At 48.7% G+C, this 17,969-nt stretch overlaps 2 protein-coding genes and 1 non-coding gene across 4 annotated transcripts; 1 reads left to right on the forward strand and 2 right to left on the reverse strand.

The window, feature by feature from the left end:
• Nucleotides 1–217: 217 nt before the first annotated feature.
• On the reverse strand, nt 218–2,424 carry LOC120761814 (urokinase plasminogen activator surface receptor-like). Its single transcript, XM_040083484.2, has 3 exons — nt 1,965–2,424; nt 695–835; nt 218–582 (listed from the first exon to the last, which is right to left on the reverse strand). Exons 1-3 carry the CDS (start codon nt 2,038–2,040, stop codon nt 398–400), a joined length of 402 nt encoding a protein of 133 aa, XP_039939418.1. The 5' UTR covers nt 2,041–2,424; the 3' UTR covers nt 218–397.
• A 2,531-nt stretch (nt 2,425–4,955) lies between these two features.
• Nucleotides 4,956–5,083, forward strand: LOC120761923 (U6atac minor spliceosomal RNA). Its single transcript, XR_005703768.1, has one exon. It is a non-coding gene; the product is annotated as a U6atac minor spliceosomal RNA (small nuclear RNA).
• Nucleotides 5,084–6,448: 1,365 nt separating this feature from the next.
• WDR5 (WD repeat domain 5) lies at nt 6,449–17,969 on the reverse strand. Of its 2 annotated transcripts, none has more exons than XM_040083498.2 (14): nt 17,827–17,969; nt 16,072–16,263; nt 15,129–15,237; nt 13,809–13,882; nt 12,796–12,885; nt 12,112–12,201; nt 11,370–11,453; nt 10,481–10,536; nt 10,265–10,311; nt 10,037–10,112; nt 9,648–9,681; nt 8,878–8,952; nt 8,530–8,617; nt 6,449–7,605 (listed from the first exon to the last, which is right to left on the reverse strand). In XM_040083498.2, the coding sequence occupies exons 2-14, from the start codon at nt 16,150–16,152 to the stop codon at nt 7,505–7,507; spliced, it is 1,005 nt and encodes a 334-aa protein (XP_039939432.1). In that variant the 5' UTR covers nt 16,153–16,263; nt 17,827–17,969; the 3' UTR covers nt 6,449–7,504. The 2 variants fall into 2 exon arrangements, with proteins under 2 accessions (XP_039939432.1, XP_039939435.1); XM_040083501.1 differs by having other exon boundaries at nt 16,072–16,186; nt 17,827–17,904.

Consider the following 17,969-nt stretch of genomic DNA (forward strand, 5'->3'; position numbering starts at 1 on the left):
AAACCCCCGGTGTTTTCAGGCCGGCCCCCGTCCCCCCACACCCTTCGCGCTGGGGATGCTGCGCCCCTGAACCGCGCAGCCCCCGCGGCGGCCGGGATGCGGAGCGAGGGTCGCGGATGCCCTCTCGTGGGAAGAGCGAGGCTCGGCCGCGCTCCCCATCCCCGCGGGGGAGTGCGAAGACCCCCAGCCCTGCTGTCTCCCCGCCCCGGGCTGCTGCGGGTACCCCCCGAGCATCCCCGCCCCGGGCATCACCGAGACCGTCCCGGGGCAGAGCGCTGGGCACATTTTATTGAGGAGAGGGGAGAGGAGGGGGGTCCCGCCCGCCCGCGGGTGCGGCCATGGGGACGCCCCTGCTGCCGGCACCCATCCCTCCAGCAGCCCGCACCGTTCGGGGGGCTCAGGAGAGGAGCAGGGCAGCGAGGATGCAGGGCAGCAGGAGGCGGCCGGGGGGCGGCCGGGGGGCTCCGGGGGAGGAGTTGCACAGGTCGGTGTCGCAGCAGTGGATGCGGACCCCCGGCAGCTCCTGCTGCTGGCAGTGGCGGGAGGTGGCACAGCCGCTGGTCAGCACGATGCCCAGGACAACTGCGGAGCAAGCACAGGGAGGGACATCAGGGGATGGAGCTGTGAGAGGCCGGCACACGGGATCCCGGCCGGGGCTGACAGGTTGGGATTCCAGCCCCGGGCGTGGACTCACCGCTCTCTGTTTTAATGCAGAACCGATGCTTGAAGCCCTGGTGGGACTGGGAGCAGGTGATCACCTCGGGCTTGGAGCACCCCATGTCCACGTTTTTGGTGCCAACCACGATGTTGCAGCCATAGCACTGGAGTCCGGACGCTGAACAAGAACCAGAAGAAGGAACACGGCTGGATTTTTTGTGTTGTTTTCTTTGGGGGGAGGAAGGACTTCAAGTCGTTCCGAGCCGCTCTCTACCGACGGCTTCGCAGCGCTCCCTGCCTTGCCAAGTCGCGTTAAGGCAGAGCCAGGAGCTGCCCGTCACTTGTTTACCCGGCGGGCCCGAAAATACAAACTCATCTCCCACTAGAGGTCAGTGCGAAATCAGAGACTAGCAGGAGATTTGAGCCGGGATCAAACTGTGAGAACAAGGGAGCTTTGGAACAGGGGGTGTAAAGGGCAGGTGAAACCTCACAATTACAGACACCGCCGAGTCAGGGCTCGCTCGAGCTCAGAAACAGATTCTCCTTTTTTTCTCCCCAAATTCTTCCATTTTATCTGTGCCTGATTTGGAGGTATTTGCTCCGGAGGGCTGGGTTTGTGAGCGTGGTTTGTTTTTCGCCCTGGACGCAGCGCTGATGTTATCACAGGGTCTATCAGGAAGGCAAAGCAGCTCGGAAGCAGAAGGGAAATCCTCCTTCAGAGCACCGAGAGCCACCGTGCCTGTGACCCCGGGCCAATGGCCTCAGCGTGTCCCCAGGGCTTTCCACGCTTGCTCTGGCGGCAGCCCAGCCCTTCCCTGCAGCCACTGTGTCTGAAAATTGCCACAATGGGAATTAAGCCATTTCTCAGGTTCCTCAAAGGAAAAAAAAAAAAAAAGCCTTTCAAGGATATTAATTTACACCCTCCACCTCTGTTGTGGAGGTTAAGGGAACCTGTGTTGATTAATCAGGTTGCTGCCATTACCTTTCCTCACCCCTGAACACCGACCCAGAGCCCTTCCAGAGCCCTGGAGGCTCCCACAGGGTTTTTGGGGGTGATGAGCACCCTCACACAGCGAGGGGAGTCCCTGCCCCGGCCAAATCAGGGAAGAGGAGCCCAGGGGATCCCAAATCCCGGCGCACCGCCCTTTTGTACAAAACACGGTGGCATTACCTCCACCCTAAAACCACCAACCAGCACGCCCCCGAATTCACCCCGGGGATAAACCACACCTGGGCAGCTCGGGTTTCGGGGGGATGCAAACTGCGACTGCCAGGCAGGCCCGCACCCCGGGGAGAGCAGCACTCACCCTCCGGCAGGACGAACACCACGGTCAGCAGAGACAGGATCCCATGGGCACCGCCGGGCATGTGTCCGCAGAGCATGGGGGGCAGCTCCGGGGGTCACCCAGAGCTCACAGGGGGTCTGGGGGAGCGGGCTGAGATCTCCTCTCCTCCCGGCTCTTCACCCCGGCCGTCCTCGTCCTCGGCGCTTCCCTCTCACCTGCGAGCCCTTCCCGGGAGACGCCCTCGGATCCGGCTGCTCCCCGCTTGCCCAGCCAGCCCCTGGCACCCAGGCTCCTTATGTCGATGTTTAATTTCTCCCTTTTCCTCTGGAGAAATTCCCCGGTTCTTTCAGTCCGTGCACAGACCTGAGCGCGTATGTGCTACCCTCGGTTATTTCTGTCCTATTTCCTCTGTCCACGATCACTTCCCATTAATACCACCGTGCAGCAGCTCTTGGAGAGAAATTCTCCCTAATCAAGATTTAGTTTTAAATCCACTTCGAAATCCTCTAATTCAGTTGGATTAGGCAGAAGGGGTTTGGGGAGATGTATGGTTTTACTTTTTTTTTTTTCCCCGTCTCTTTTTCCTCTCTGAGCTGCCTCGTCTTCATGAACAGACCCACCGGCTCTCTGTGACATATCGTGCTATTTAAAGAGGAAAGGAATAATTTTATTAAAGAGAAGCAGTCAACTAATTCTAAATCCGAGACTTGAGATCCTCTAACAAAGTACAGCTCTGGGCATGGCCCTGGGGTTACTGGGAAAACATGAAGGAGAGGGAAGAGGGTTTGAATGGAATGTGTGTGTTTACACACGAGAGAATTGTTGCCTTAATAAAGCAGGGAGGGGTCAGAGCCAGCCCCGGGCTTGGATCAGCTCTGGAGGGAGCTGGGACTGGCAGGGGCTTGGGGAGGGGACAGAGGGACAGCGGGGGAAAGGACTGAGCAGCGATGGCTCTGCAGGGCCAGGGTCACAGCCACACGGGACACCACGGGTGTCCCCAGCTGCAGGGCCAGGCCTCCATCCCCCTGCTGGCTCCTCCAGCGCTGTCCCCGCGAGCAAAGCCCCAGCTCTCGGCGGAGCTAATGGGACTTGGAGAGCTAATGCTTACTAATAAGAGAGCGCGACCGAATGCGCGGGATTAAAAAATTAAAATGACAAAATAAGCTGCTTATGTAGCTCATCCAGCAACTGCCTGCTAGCAGCACCTGAAATCCCCCACCCTGGGCACCCCAGCCCAGCAGGAACCTCCTGTGCCAGACCCAGCTCCCAGCCAGGCAGGCTTGGACCTGATCTCCAACAGCATCTTCATCAGCAGGGGTGCTGGTCCAAATTTCGTCGGGAGGCGGCACAAACTGGTCCGAGGAGGGGCAGCTACGGCTCGGGAGGGGCAGCTGGCACCTGCCAGAAGTGCCCAAGAAATGCAGCTCGTTGATTCAAATCCCTTAAACCACCCACGGTGCCTCGCTCGCCTCAAAACAATGCGATTGTAACGAATGTCTGACACAGTAAAGCCCGAAAGCCTGGGGGAGAAGGGATAAAAGGCAGGAAATGGGATTGATTTAAACGCGTGCATAAATCAGAGCGTTCAATAAGGAGGGGAAACTAACTTTTAATCCCCTAATAAACTCATCGGTTATCTGGGAGGGGCAGCCAGGAGCAGCATGGGCTCTGGGGCAGTGATGCAGCATCCCTGGCAGTGTCCAAGGCCGGGCTGGACAGCGCTTGGAGCAGCCTGGGAGAGTGGAAGGTGCTCCTGCCCATGGCAGGGGTTGGAATGGGATGAGCTGTAAGGTCCCTCCCACCCCAAGCCGTTCTGTGAGTCTGTGCTGCAGCAGCTGCGCACAGCTGGCGAGGCCGGGGTCAGGCAAACCCCCGGGCGCTGCACCTGGATCCGCAGCCTCATCCGGAAAAGCGGCTCCTCCGCTGGTCCTTCCCACCGGGAAGGTCTGGGACAGCGGCAGGGGTCGGGGGATGGAGCGATGCCTTCAGGCGGCGTCCGTGGGACCTGCAGCGGGATGCTGGGGGAGTGATCCCGGTGGGAACAGCAGCTCCCCGGGCGGGTTTGAGGTGTTGCAGTGCTCATTTTAGAGAAACGTTTGTCTGGTTTTATCCCCCTTGTGATGCCGAAGAGAAAGGCCTTAAGAAAAGGGAGGGGAAAAAAAAAAAAAATCCAAGCTCTTCCCCCGCTTCCACATTTGGAACCTGTAACTCGCCATTAGCGCTGATGAAACTCGGAGCGATTTATCAGCTCCGGGGCAGCGGGGACACGTCGGGAATGGGCTCCCTCCCGCACCGCTGCTCCGGCTGCGGGGGATTCCACCAGCACATCCCGCGGCGCAACCCCGCTGCGGCTCAAACCCCCGGGATACCCAACGGGAAAGCTCAAACCTGCGGGATACGCGGCAGGAAAGCTCAAACACGAGGGATGCCCAGCAGGAAAGCTCAAACCTGCGGGATACGCGGCAGGAAAGCTCAAACACGAGGGATGCCCAGCAGGAAAGCTCAAACCTGCGGGATACGCGGCAGGAAAGCTCAAACACGAGGGATGCCCAGCAGGAAAGCTCAAACCTGCGGGATACGCGGCAGGAAAGCCCAAACCCTGCCGATTACGCGGGTCAGCCGCACACCCCGCGGTGAGCTCATCCCAGCAGCACCGCCCCGCCGGGGGTGGGACTCGAACCCGCGAACCCCGGGCGCGCCCGCCTCCATCAGCGAGCCAAAGCAAACGCCCCGCGCGTCACGGGATCGGAGAGGAAGCTCTGCCTTCTGCACGCTGATTGGCTAAAAATATGAATATATTAAAAAGAGTGGCGGAAAGCGGGTGTTTTAGCGATTTTACCGAGATTTTTGGGAGTTTTAGGGCAAATCTGAGACATCAAGTAAGGGATGTTTATAGGGATTAGAAAGAGATATCAAACTGAGGAGGAGAAGTGTAGCAAGTTTGGCTCGCCGTGTCTTGTACAGATGTAGCCTACTAGAGGTTTAAATAGCCTCGGGTGCGCCACAACAGTTGTGTTGTATGAAAGGAGAGAAGGTTAGCACTCCCCTTGATAAGGATGGAAGAGGCCCTTGTGGCCTATACAACACACATACGGTTAAGGCACTGCCACCTACTTCGTGGCATCTAACCATGTTTTTTTCTTTTTTCTTTTTTCCCCCGCTCTCGTTTTCTTTTCGGGAAGCCCTATAAAAGAAGCAGCAGCCTCATTTTTAGCCGCCCGGCTCGCCTTTTCCCTCAGTTAAAAGTTACCGGTGCACCAGAGGCCCACAGCAGTAGCTCACCCTCCCTCAGCACGCTGTAACACATCCCAGCCGCTCTCAGCCCGTAGCTAAAATAAAGTTCCACCTCCCCTACTGCAGCCAGCGCAAAATCCTCGTTTCCAAGCTGTGCTTGAGCTAATCCTGGCCCTCCAACCACCACAGCCATGCCAGGCTGCACAGAATTAGAGGTAAGTAGAGCTCATGCCAACAGGCCCCAGCATTAATCCCAGGTGGGATAATAAGGATTTAAAGACGACCTTTATGAAGAGCAGTTTTACAGCAGATTCTTTACATTAGGGGATTTTCTGTCACTGTTCAAGAGATTTCCTTGTGATAGCAGAAAATTCATCTCCCTTCTCCGCAGCTCTGTGTGACAGCACAGCTGGGCAAGCAAAGCCACTCACACACAGAAGCACCACGCCAGGAAATATTTCTGAATCAACATTAAAAATGCTTTGCTGGAGTAAAATTCCACCTTCTCCATGCTGTAAAGCAGCACAGCCACATCCTGTATTGAAGAGCTCCACTGGCCTTCAAGAATAAGGCTGAAAAAATATCGTGAGTTGATCATTTTAGCAGTGACACCAAGTCTAGACACAGTGTCCCTTCCTGGGGGTAATGAAAAGCCTCCAAAGGCAGTGACATTATTAATAGCCATTTTAACAGCTCAGCATGAAGTCTATTTTTATATTTTAAAAAGAAAACCTATGCCTCATGTCTTGCAGCTCTTTTTCTCCAAGGGTTTCAAAGCAAGGCAGCCTCAGAGCAGTACTCCAGAGGTCTGGACTGTAATTGATTTTCTGTTATTACCAAGCACATGAGGTAAATACCAAAAAAAAATGAGGTTTTGCTTCACCAGGAGCAAAATATCCCCATGCAGCAGAACCCTTTGGGTGCAGTAAAACTTGTGCCTCTGTGCATTTCTTAACCAGCACAAGGTAAATCCTGGATCCCTGCCCATCCTGCAGGGAAAAGGGCAACAGGAATCTTTTCCCTTGGTTCAAACTCTCTGTGAGGGGTTGTAGCAATGTTGTCTCTGCTGAGGACACCTTCAGCTCCATCCTTTTCCCTTCAGTAAAAAAATTTGGACTCATGCTTGTTCCTCCTTCTCTCCATGCTGCTCCTCCTCATCCTCCCTCCTCAGAGGAGTTTCTACAGAAAACATTTCCCCTTAAAAATGTTTTTAAGAGAAGCTTCCATGGACACAGACACTTTACACGAGCACACTCTGAGCCACAAACATACACATAAAATCCCACCTTTTTATTATGGCACATGGTATTTTTCTGGATGTGTAAATACCACATGGATATGACAAAAAGGGAAAGAAATACCAATGCTGAGATAGATACAGAGTCATGCCATTTGCAATACAGCTTCATACCATGGATTGCCAAGATACAAAAAGTCTGGGTTTGTTTCTTTTTACATTGAAATAACTTTACAGTGTTCTGTGAGTTGGCTTTAGAACCAGAAGAGGCAAAATAATAATAATAAAAAAAAAATTAAAATATGCTGAGAACAACTACAAGCAGGATTCATTTTAATGGTTAACAGAAGAACTGTAACTTTGCTCTAGAACAGCATCTATTAAACACACGTAACAAGAGGTAAGCAACTATACAGAAGGTAAGAGATTCCACCACAGGAGTCAAGTCAGGGGCAGGAAGAGGGAAATCTGGAACTGCATGGTTTTATTTGGTCACAAAAGTTTGAGCTGAGTGTTTTAAAATGAAGCACCCTTAAAGATGCAGTACTCCTACTTAAAACAATACAGAAACTTCCCAAGAGACTAGAACCTACATTCTGGAAAAGAAAAATTTTTAAAAAAATTAAAAAAAAAAAAAATTAGACATATTTTAAAAAAATTCCACACATCTCTAGGCTCGTGACTTAACTTACTGGTACAAAGTAGACTGGCAGCTCTTCCTTAAGCAGCAACAGTGCCCAGAAGCAACGCCATCAGAAAATACAGTATCTTTGGGGTGTCCAAGACTTCTGACCTGACATCAGAATCATCCACTTGTCTGCCAAAATATTAGGCGAGAAAAGGAGACACTGCATCTTTTTTTTTTTTCTTTTTTTTTTTTTTTTCCCACCACGTTGCCCAGCTCTAGCAGAGCTAAGATGTTTTCTTTGGGCCAAGACTAACAGAAACCACTTTATCAAATATTCTTCAGGTTTCCTGCCAAACTAGATTTATGGGTGTTATTTTTTAATAATTTTTTTAAAAACATTTTTTTGTGTGTGTGTGTGTGTGTGTGTTGTTCCTGACAGTCTCTAAAGCAATCCTGGAACGTTTAACAGTCACTCTTCCACAGTTTAATTGTTTTGTCGTTTTCTAGTGCCGCTGATGCGATGATGTTTTCTGTCGGGTGACAAGCTGTGGAGATGACAACATCTGAGCAAAAAAAAAAAAAAGACAGAAAAATGGAATTATTTAAATCTGCTTCACAGCAGGCATTTGTGAAAATGAGCAACTGGGTTTTATTAAGCCAAGTTATTATTTCCTCGTAGCAGAATTAAATGTGCTATTTGTAAATATCTTACAATTGTTGCTCCTCTGTGAGAGCAAGTAGAAGCAGGAAAGAATTAAGGGCGGTAGGGAAGTGTTTGACAGGTTTCAAAAGGTGAGAATTCTCTAGATTAGAGTTCTGACTTCTATCAGATCATGTCAGACACAGCTGAACCAAAACCCAGGCCAGTTTTTTTTTTGTCATGGAGGGTATTTCCAACATCCCGGTCATTTCTTAAGTAACACTTCATCTTCAGAGCCTGAAAATGAAAATCTGCTGCCACTGCCTTCCTTCCACTCCACATCACTGGGATCCAGCCCAAATCACTGGGATCCAGCCCAAAGCAAAGGACTGAGCACGCTGAGATTGCAGTTAAAACTCTGCTCTTTTACAGGCCTCACACTGAGGTACCCGTCAGGTGACATCTTGTCACTGAGAACAGGCACATGCACAGACATTTCCAGCCCACATCAATCCTCATCCTTGGGAGCTGCAGCCCTGGGAGGTGTTTACAGACCATTCACATCCACTGATATTGAGACACTTAAATATCTTGACCCGTTGTGTGCACAAGCAAATCCCCTTTGCAAGCTGATGGCAAAGTCCTCACAGGTGAAGAATAAAACATTTTCAATGCCCATAAAAACCCTTCAGAAAAAGGAGCAAAACTCCCAGGACTCAATTAAGCTTCAGCCAGTCAAGAATTTATGGGTCTGAGGGTCAAAACTGGTATCACAGAGAAAATGCTCAGGCTAAGTCTGATGATATGAGGGATATCGCATCAATGAAACCAGAATCCTCTCCCTCACCTGTGTGTCCCTGTAGTTTCTGTACAATCTCTTTTGTCTGAAGGTTCCAGATATAAACCAGGTTGTCTTCTGAACCAGACACAATCCACTGGAGGGGCAGAGAGAAAACACAATTATCTGAATCCTTCTGATCCACATCCAAGTGCTATTTCTCAGTAAACATTTCACTGTCATCACGTGAAAGAGAGAAGGAGGAAAAGTCAGGAAACCTGACAGAGAGCCCACCTAGAGACACAGAAAGCAGCACCCACCAAAGGAGGCTTCCAGCCCCAAAATCCTCTTTTATCTACAGAGAGGAGCAGTAAAAACTGCACACAGGTAACAATAAATAACCAGATCAACACCAACCTTTCCACCAGTGACAGAGAAATTGGCAAATATGCAGTACTTCTCATTTTTGTGTCCTGTGTACGTCTTCAGGCACTGGAAGGGAAGAGCCACAAGGCATTATTGCAGCTGGGAGGGAGTTTTCTCAGTCAAGGACAAACTCTCTAGGAAAAAAAGACTAAACATATCAGCCTGTTGTTTCCCACCCTGCCAACAGATCTAGAGGATGCAGAGGGCAGCTCTGCTCTAAAACCCAAAACAAAGGCCCTCAATTTGTCCCATGACCACAGTGAAAGAGCTCAAAGGCAATTTATTGTTCATGAAGGGAAAAACGCAGAAATACTGCTGTACTTAATGTCTCAGGGCTATGCAGAAGGCATGCATTTTCATTTTTTTTTCCTTTTCAAAGACATCTTTAGCCAGAGTCACAGAATAGTTTGAGTTTAAAAGGACCTTTAAAGGTCTGCCACGGGCAGGGACACCTTCCACTGTCCCAGGGTGCTCCAAGCCCCATCCAGCCTGGCCCTGGATACTTCCACAGCTTCTCTGGGCTGTGCCAGGGCCTCCCCACCCTCACAGGAAACTTTGTAACCTGAATCCACCCTCTTTTGGTTAAAAACCATTACCCCTTCCTCGCCTTGTTGCAACAGGCTTTGCTAAAAGTTTATCCTCTCCTCTGAAGGGGCTCTGACACATTTTTCTACAGTACTCATATGTTAAATTTAAAAATCACATGTAAAATCCGATTTTCCTAAAAGCTTAACTAAGTCTACATAAAAAGAAAGAATTACCTTTCCTTTGCTGTAGTCCCAAAGTTTAAGAGTGCTGCAAAACAAAAAAACGAAAGAAAAACAAAGATTTTAGTTCTTGGGTGTTGTTTTCTTTTGTTTTTTTTTTTTTTTCTATTTGAAAAGTTCCTAACGGCTGAAAAATGTTTCTCCACAGCAGAGTTCCAAAAGTCCACATGGATCATTTTAGCCTGGCTTTGGAATGCAGGGTTAGTTAACCCCAAAACATCAATTTTGCTGCTACGCCATTCATATTCTCCTCCACTGAAAACACTATACATGAAGTCACAAATTATCATTACTATGGCAGTAAAAAAGCAAAATAAAGCATCATCTGATGCTCCAAATTCCAAATCTGTGTGTTCTTCTCTTCTTTTTTTATGTATACTTACTTGTCCAAAGTTGCAGCTAATATGTATTTGCCATTTGGTGAGAACTTCACAAAAGACACAGGAGGGTTATCATCATCTACAGCAAAATTAAAAGCAGCGTTACAAAGTGCACAGCTGTGTTGTCTCACTGACAGAGGGTTTCTTTTGACATTCGTTTTTTATAGTTTCACTGGAACACAGAAAATCTGTGTGAAAAACGGAGCCCAGACAATAAATATTTCTACTTACCAATCAGTGTTTTCAAGCACTGGCCTGATGCTGTATCCCAGATTCGACTGTTAAAACCACACAAAAATCATTATTATTGGGTTTGAAGTCTATTATTACAATTTTAACATTACAAATACAAATTTGGTTTTGGGGGCAGTTTTGGGGGGGGTTTTTTAAGTATTTTTAAAACGCAGAAGGTGCAAAGAGTGATGCAGACAAGAAATAATCACTTACCAGAGTCCATCATAGCTACTTGACACTATCAGGGATCCATCACGATTAAAATGCACCTGGAATATTATTAATACTAATTATTAAAATGAATAACTTTATTGATGTGCATAAAGATCAAATGTTTAAGCTCCACTGCAAGTCCTTATTTCCATTTCTGACATGGAACATATCAGCAAAATAAAACATGGGATAGAACCTGATTATTTTAAGGGCATGGAATAGAACCTCTTACGTAGCCACTCATATGTTTTATGGTCAATTTTCTGCTCTTTATATCTAAATAATAATTCTTTAGAATTATTACTATTAAGAGACATTTAAAGTGTGAAATATCTTTTACACATGGCAGAACCATGTTAGAACAGCCACAGTTCAGCATGCCTGAGGGTCAGATTTTTTCAGTGTTCTTCATTTCAAAGACATTAAGAGTTGAACACCTTCTGGTTTTCCTTAGTTGAAATGGATATTGCTGTATTCCAAGCTCATTTCTCCTGTGAAATGACTGAGATTTAAAACAGGAGTGTTCTGTGGAACAACCTGCTCTGGATCTCAGAAAGGGCTTGGAACAACACAAAAGCAAGAGAAATACAGGTTGTTTCTCTGAACATCAAGTGCCACAAATCCGTGTCCCAGAATGACACTCAGGCATGCCTGGCACACCTCTACACTATTCACATTTACAGCCAGGACCAAAATCCACACTGATCTTGGAGAAAACAGCACTCATTTCATTCCCACTGAGCAACGGCCACTGGCAACAGCCACAGCTCAGCCCGGACGCTGTGTAAGGGCTTGGTGAAGAGCACAAAGTCACCCCACCACAGGGGCAGGAGAGGAGCTCTGCTAACAAAACAAGCATTCTTGTGTTCACTGATCAGGGGAGACTTACAGCTGAAACTGGGTCAGAGTGAGCAGGCAACGTCTTGAGGCACTTCCCTGTTTTCACATCCCATATCCTCACGCTTTCGTCAAACTGCAGAGGGAGGAGAGGCACCAGGGGGTTTAGTCAAGCACTGATTGAGGCGTTCAGCTACAGCCTGAAATCTTATCCCAGCTGGGTGACAAAGCCCAGGACACAACCAACAGTGTGGGAACGCCTCCCTGAATTCCTAGTACCCAAGTAGGACACTGAGGATGGATGAAGGGCTTTTCCCCAAGCAAACACAGCAGGGGCAATGCACAGCTCACCTGACTACAAGCTGTGTTTGTGAGGGAAAACACAATTGGAATGGGCTGTGTGATTCATATTCTTTCATTTAATATTGTTTTCAAACCATGATCTGACCCAATCTGCAGAGGGAGAGGTGATTAGAAGTCATCCTTCAGATAAGTCAGAATCCAGGTGATTAGAAACCATAAATTGTACTATAAATTCTATAATCACTACTTATAAATTGTACTACATCAATCCTGCCTGCAGAAATCCTGTGCCATTCTAATCATAAATTAGTGTGCTGCACTAATCATAATAATCTGTTAAGAAAATAAAGCTGTAATTGTAACCGTGATTTAATGCCATCATCATTCTGCCAAGGATCCCTAAAGAACCTGTCTGTCCCTTTAGTGATAAGTGACAGAGTGTGCAGTACTTGCTTCCCACAAAGAAAAAAATAAAATTAAAAACCACTCACTGAGCCAGAAACGATGAGGTTTGACTGAGGGTTGAAATTGCAGCAGAAAACGTAGTTACTGTGCCCTTTCAATGTCTTTAAGCACTTACCCTGAAATAAAATCAGCAGAGTTAAATACACAGCACCCCCCAGCACCATAAAAGCATCCAGAGGGACCACATTAAGGTTAATCACTGTGCAGCACAGTAAGAAACTATCTCTAACCCCAGATTTAGGTGGGCAGAGGGCCAAGCTGCAACAAAATAGCAAAGAAAAAAACAATATAAAACAAACATAACAACTGCAGACAAGGTGCAAAGCCTGGGCAGCTCAGGAGGATCCAAACCATTTAATATTCCTAATCAAAACTCAACCGAATTATCCAGTTCTCTCTGGCATGAGAGAATGGTGGGAAAAAAAGCAGAAATAAGTGTTGCTGTGGTAAGAAGTTACAAAAGGGTTTCATCTGAGAGGCTTTTTGCTGTGGTTCTATCTCCATCTTTAGTGCTGTGGTTCTCTCTCCATCTTTAGTGCTCTCCCAGGCTCCTTGTGGCACCCACAAGCATCCCACTCTTTCCAAGAGCACACAGCACAATTCATTCATCCTCACAACCCATTCAGCAGCTTGTTACAAGCAGGAACACAAGTGAAGCAGCCAACGTGGCAGAAAAATGAAGGTAAACAAATAATAATTCCTGCCCTTACCGAGCTTACATCCCATATTTTGAGAGTTTTGTCATCGGAGGCAGAGACAAGGAGGTTGGAATCTGATGACCAAGCAACATCAGAGATCCCCTAAAACAAAGGAAAACAATTCTCTTCTCAGCTCTGTTTGTTCAGCCACACAGAAAAGTGGAAAACACAGACTGCAGATTACATTCCCAGCTGAAGCTGGAAGGAAAATTCAGCACTGAGAGTCAAGAATTCAGTGATTTTGCTGCGTTAAGAGCTCCTCTGGCACAAGTTAATTTTAAGCTGAGCCACATACTCTGAGAACATCAGTAGCTCATTCACACAGTTCTTACTGCGGCCATCAAACCCTTTGTTGGAATTCATAAATAGAATGCTCATAAATTAATCTGAATAAGTGGTTTTTCATCATGACAAATGGCTGCTCTTTACAGTCCAAGTCCCCAAAGGCTGGAGAAGATTCCAGTGGTTTTTCTTTTGATAAATCTTCATTTTTGCTCATGAAACTTCAGCACGTAAAAACTTAAAAAAAAAAAAAAAAAAAAAAAAAGAAGGAAAACCAAAGGGCTTGGGAGTTTTGTATTTTCTTTAGAACTTTGCAGAATGAGTAAGTGTTGTGTTTATATGAGGGCAAACCCACAAGAAAAATTCAATCTCCTTAAAAGGCAAGTGTTTTGTTCCCTATACAAAGGAAAGATGGAACAAGACCCAGCGTTAGAATTCACGGGGATTTTCACCCAGGAATGCTCTGCCCTGTGTCTGAGGTGGGTTATCCTGAAATTCAGGGACACAAGAAGCTGGTTGAGCATTGGGAATGCAGGGGTTCCATGAGCAGCCTGCACTCCACCCATGACCCCAGCCTGCCCCAGTATTACTCTAGCAATTCCGAGACTATATAAAACAAAAAATTACAAAATAAGACTGAAGAACAAACCTTCTACACAGGTAGAACCAAGAATGGAAACTTCTGAATGAGGAAAACAAAACTCTTCCCAGGTAAATTCCCACAGTAATCACCTCATACTTACCAGCTTATGACCAGATATTGTTTTTTCAAACTTGCCGTCGTAAGCTCCCCAAATTTTAATGAGTTTGTCAGCAGCTGGAAAAGAATGTGCCAGTTCAGAGGTTAATTACACAGCATTCCCAGAGCTGTCCCTTCCAGGTGAAAGGAAACTGTCTCTGGGCACCTCTCCCTCCCCAGGCAGACCTCAGGGAAGAAGGGGATATGGAATTGGGGAAGAACAGCTTCCTACACAGCACTCTGCAGCAGCTGAGGTTACATAAGCTGCCTGGAATGCAGAGACACTCCAGCAGCTTTAGTTTCTCTCCTGACAACTTGGGTTTCTACTGTTGTTTTAGATTGCCAATGGTAAAAGTAGTGCTGGTCAAGGGGAATGCTTGAAAGGCTTTTGCCCCAAAAAGAACAATAATTACACCACAGGCTGGACTGAATGGATGCCTGCAGAAACTCAAAACACATTATCCATGCTAACTTGCAAAACAAGCCAGAGAAAAAAGTTGCTATTTGCCAGATACAGAGTTTGGAAAACACGTTCACGGGAGAGCGGAAGGGAACTCTGATGGGGACACTGTAAGAATGATTTATATGGCACAGTGCACTGGTGTTATTGAGGCTGTTTGCAGTTAAGTCAAAGCCCCAAGCCGTTCCCTTGTCTGGAAGATGTTCCAGTGACCCTCACTGTCATATTCAACATTTCCAACTGCCCTTTCCTCACACATGGATCCTCTCTGGATCACTGGCAGTCACAGAAGCACATTCTCAAGGCAAAGCTGAACACCAAAAAAACCTTTATGAAACACCAAAGCTGACAGAAAGGAGGCTTGTTCTATCACCTAAGAGAGCAGTGAAAACACTATTTACAACAACCTTCTGCACTTCACTGGGGCAATCAAAGCCTCTGAGTGCCAACCACCACAGGACAGAGCATGTGCATCCAACCTTGCAGCCCAGCAGCACCTTCCTTATTTCCCACAGGAAAGCTCTGCCCGCAGATACTGAGCAAGAAGTTCAGTTTGAAAGCTCAACCTTCTAGTGATACAGAAAAGCACGAGGGTTTCCTCTGCATAGGAATGAATCCTGCACTGGTTCTTGCCCATTAGCTCAGCAGGGAAAGCTGAACAGGTGAGGGCTCTCCTGGCAATGCAAAGACGCAGTGCTCAAAGTAACAGACCTTAAATTATCTCGAAGAGTGACAGCTTTAGTATCACTCTTTTAAGAAAAACCATGACATGACACCCCTCCTCTCCCTGATGGAGACTGCAACAGGCCCTTCTTCAAGGCCCACATTTGTGTTTGAAGTGAGACAAAAGCAAGCAATACTTACAGGAGCTGGCGAGCCACTCTCCGTTAGGACTAAACTTGACTGATGACACTGCCTTTGTGTGTCCTGCTAACGTGAACTTGAGAGCATAGTTTGGCTTTACTGGGGCAGGCTGTAAGAGAAATATGTAGGAATGAGTTTAATTCCAAATTTAGTACCTCAGTGGCCAGCTCTGGTCAGTGCAGAGGAACAGACCACGTGGATGTTCACCAGAGATTCCAGAATATACATCACATTTACATTCCCACTCCCCTCCAAATTCAAAAAACAACCAAACAAACCAAACACCCTTTCAGCCCGGGGCCTCACTGCTCCAAGCACAACACCAAGTGCCCCCTGAGGTGAATTCCATCCAAGCCAGTAACCAACAGGCGAGAATAATCCAACAGCCCAACCACAAAGTGCCTGGCACTTCCAAGTAACACTCTTGATATTGATCTGTGCACTGCTTTCAAGTGTTTGCATTTTCACCCTGATCATTAATTAAACCACAGGCCAATTCCTCCATGCCCTTAAAATCCCACTTCTACCCTTTGAAAAGGCCTCATGGTTAGACAGTAACTCTTCCTGTGAGTATCTGCAGGCTTCAAAGAACCTGGATAGCTGTTTCCCTGCTCCACAACTAGAGATTCACCAATTCTCCAGCCACCTCCAGGCATTCCACGGGTACAAACAAACAGCCTTTGTCACGATCAAAACGACAAGAAGTATTTCACCAGTGAGAACCTCCCCAAAACCAAAAAACAGAACACTCAGCACTACAGCAGAGCTGCATTCCATCCACTTTTCCCATAAAATCCTCAGCACGAGACAACAGCAGAAGCAGCCACATGGAAAAGATCTTAATTTACAGGAGAATTCAAATCCCTGATTCTGGTCTGGCTGCTGAGTGTTCAGGTAGTTTCAGGTGGTTTTACAGGGATATTTTTTGGGGCCCCACACACACCTTGCTCTGATTGGTCGAGGAGGAAGGAGTAGATTGTGTTTTGGTGGATTCTGCATCTGGCTTCTTTTCTTCTGTTGCCATGGTTCTGGAGCTGGCAAATGAGACTTATGGGCGCCTGAAGGGGAGAAATGAATGCGCTGCTTCAAAAGGCAGCTCTTGCCACCGAGAGGAGAACCACACTCAAAGGAAAACCTGGAAGAAAAGAAAAATATTCTCATTAGCTGTCAAAAAGATTCTCAGCATGCACAAGAGCGAGATCGGTCAAAGTGCAGGCTGCCAGAAACCAGTATGAAAACCCATATTTATCATCTGTTGAGCAGCACAGCAGTATTTTAGGCCTTCAGACCAACTTATGTGCAAGACCAAGAACTCAAGCCACTGCCTTTGATCCTTTCTTGGGAAGCTTTTTCCAAATAGAGGTACAGCACAAGAGCTTTGAGGTGTGGCAGGGTTTTCATATGGCAGACCCCAAAACACTTGTAACAGGTACTTAGTACAGGGTAAATACAGTAGTTTGTACGGAAGATGGAGGGAACAGACCAAGGCCTTTCTATTTTAATTTATTAAAGTAGAGAACATGAGATGATAAGGAGCACAAAAAATAACCAGCACTCGCAAAGCTTAAGACCTGATTAGATTCCTTTCACCACAGAATGCGAATATTTTGGTGTCATATTTCCCTGCTGAAAGGTCTGAGCATCAAACCATCCCCTTCTCCACCCGAGACTTCCCCCTGACTGGCAGCAGCCTTGGATCAGCCTCTCCAGACTGGCTTTCTGTAACAAGACCTGAAGGAGTGCGGTGCCAGGATTCCGTAATCGGGGCTGATGCTGCAGAGGGAACAAATCTCCACTGCAGCTCAGCCACATTTCAGCTCAGGAACAGGATCACCCTCGGCTCACACTGTCGGGATTTGCCTTCTAAGTGCATTTGCAACATCGGAGCTCCTTTTGCTGGTGGCAGCACATTGGGGAACGAGAGCGTTTGCTCTCAGGATCCACTGGCATTCCAAACATCTCCTTCCCGAGCGGGTGCAGAGCAGGGCGCTACCAGTTGCCTGCCGGCTGTGCTCGGTGTGAGGGGATCCCAGAATCCCAGAGAGGGCCAGGAAGGGAGCAGAGCGGCTCATCAGATCTGCTCCAGCAGGGTCATCCCAGAGCACATGGCCCAGGACTGCATCCTGACTATCTCCCTCAGGGACACTCCCCGGGCCACCCGGGGGCCACAATAAGAAATTAAAAGTTTCCCAACGCAGATCCTGATTCCTTTTCGTCCGGAACTCATCTGGGAACTCGGGCGAGCACGCAGCGCTCCGCCAAACCCCCGCAGCATCGCTCGCCGGGCCCGGGGGGCTGCTCCGTGCCCGGCGGAGGGGAGGCTCCCAGCGCATCCCCCGCCGCCACGCACGCGGTACCGACAACACCCCGGCCCCGAACGGCCCTTCCCTCGCTCCGGAACGCGGCTGGGGAGGGGTCGTTCCCTGGCTCCGACCCCGCATTTGGGGAGGGGGTGAAGTGAGGGGTCCCCACGCGGCTGGGGAGGGCAGGGCCGGGCTGGGGGGGCGCGGAGGGGCCGGGGAAGGGGAAGGGGAGCGGGCGGGCTCCGCGCGAGCTGCCTGAGGGGAGGCAGCGGCGCCGCGCGCGGGCAACGGCGGTGCGGGAGAGCCCCGGGCGGTGCGGGAGGCGAGGAGCGGACGGGAGAGGAGGAGGAGGAGGAGGAGCAGCCGCCGCCTCGCTCTTTCTCTCGGTGACTTACCGGGGGAATGGGGACGGGGAAAGGGGGGGTGCGGCCGCCGCCTCCTCCGCGGCGAGGGAGGAGCGCGGCCGCGGGAGGGGAAGGGGGGGACGCGGCGGCGGCGGCGGGTCCGGGTCCGCCAGGCGGGGAATGCGGGACGGCGC

Source organism: Hirundo rustica, chromosome 20, assembly GCF_015227805.2.
Source record: "Hirundo rustica isolate bHirRus1 chromosome 20, bHirRus1.pri.v3, whole genome shotgun sequence".
NCBI lineage: Eukaryota > Metazoa > Chordata > Aves > Passeriformes > Hirundinidae > Hirundo > Hirundo rustica.

Excerpts from the sequence above, each read along its gene's own strand:
- LOC120761814 (XM_040083484.2), bottom strand. The coding sequence starts at position 2,040 with ATGCTCTGCGGACACATGCCCGGCGGTGCCCATGGGATCCTGTCTCTG. Across the intron at positions 836-1,964 it reads GGTGTTCGTCCTGCCGGAGG|CGTCCGGACTCCAGTGCTAT; the intron begins GTGAGTGCTGCT and ends GTTCTTGTTCAG. Across the intron at positions 583-694 it reads CTGCATTAAAACAGAGAGCG|TTGTCCTGGGCATCGTGCTG; the intron begins GTGAGTCCACGC and ends CTTGCTCCGCAG.
- WDR5 (XM_040083498.2), bottom strand. The coding sequence starts at position 16,152 with ATGGCAACAGAAGAAAAGAAGCCAGATGCAGAATCCACCAAAACACAA. Across the intron at positions 10,312-10,480 it reads AGTAGCTATGATGGACTCTG|TCGAATCTGGGATACAGCAT; the intron begins GTAAGTGATTAT and ends TGGTTTTAACAG. Across the intron at positions 9,682-10,036 it reads TTAGCTGCAACTTTGGACAA|CACTCTTAAACTTTGGGACT; the intron begins GTAAGTATACAT and ends TTTGTTTTGCAG.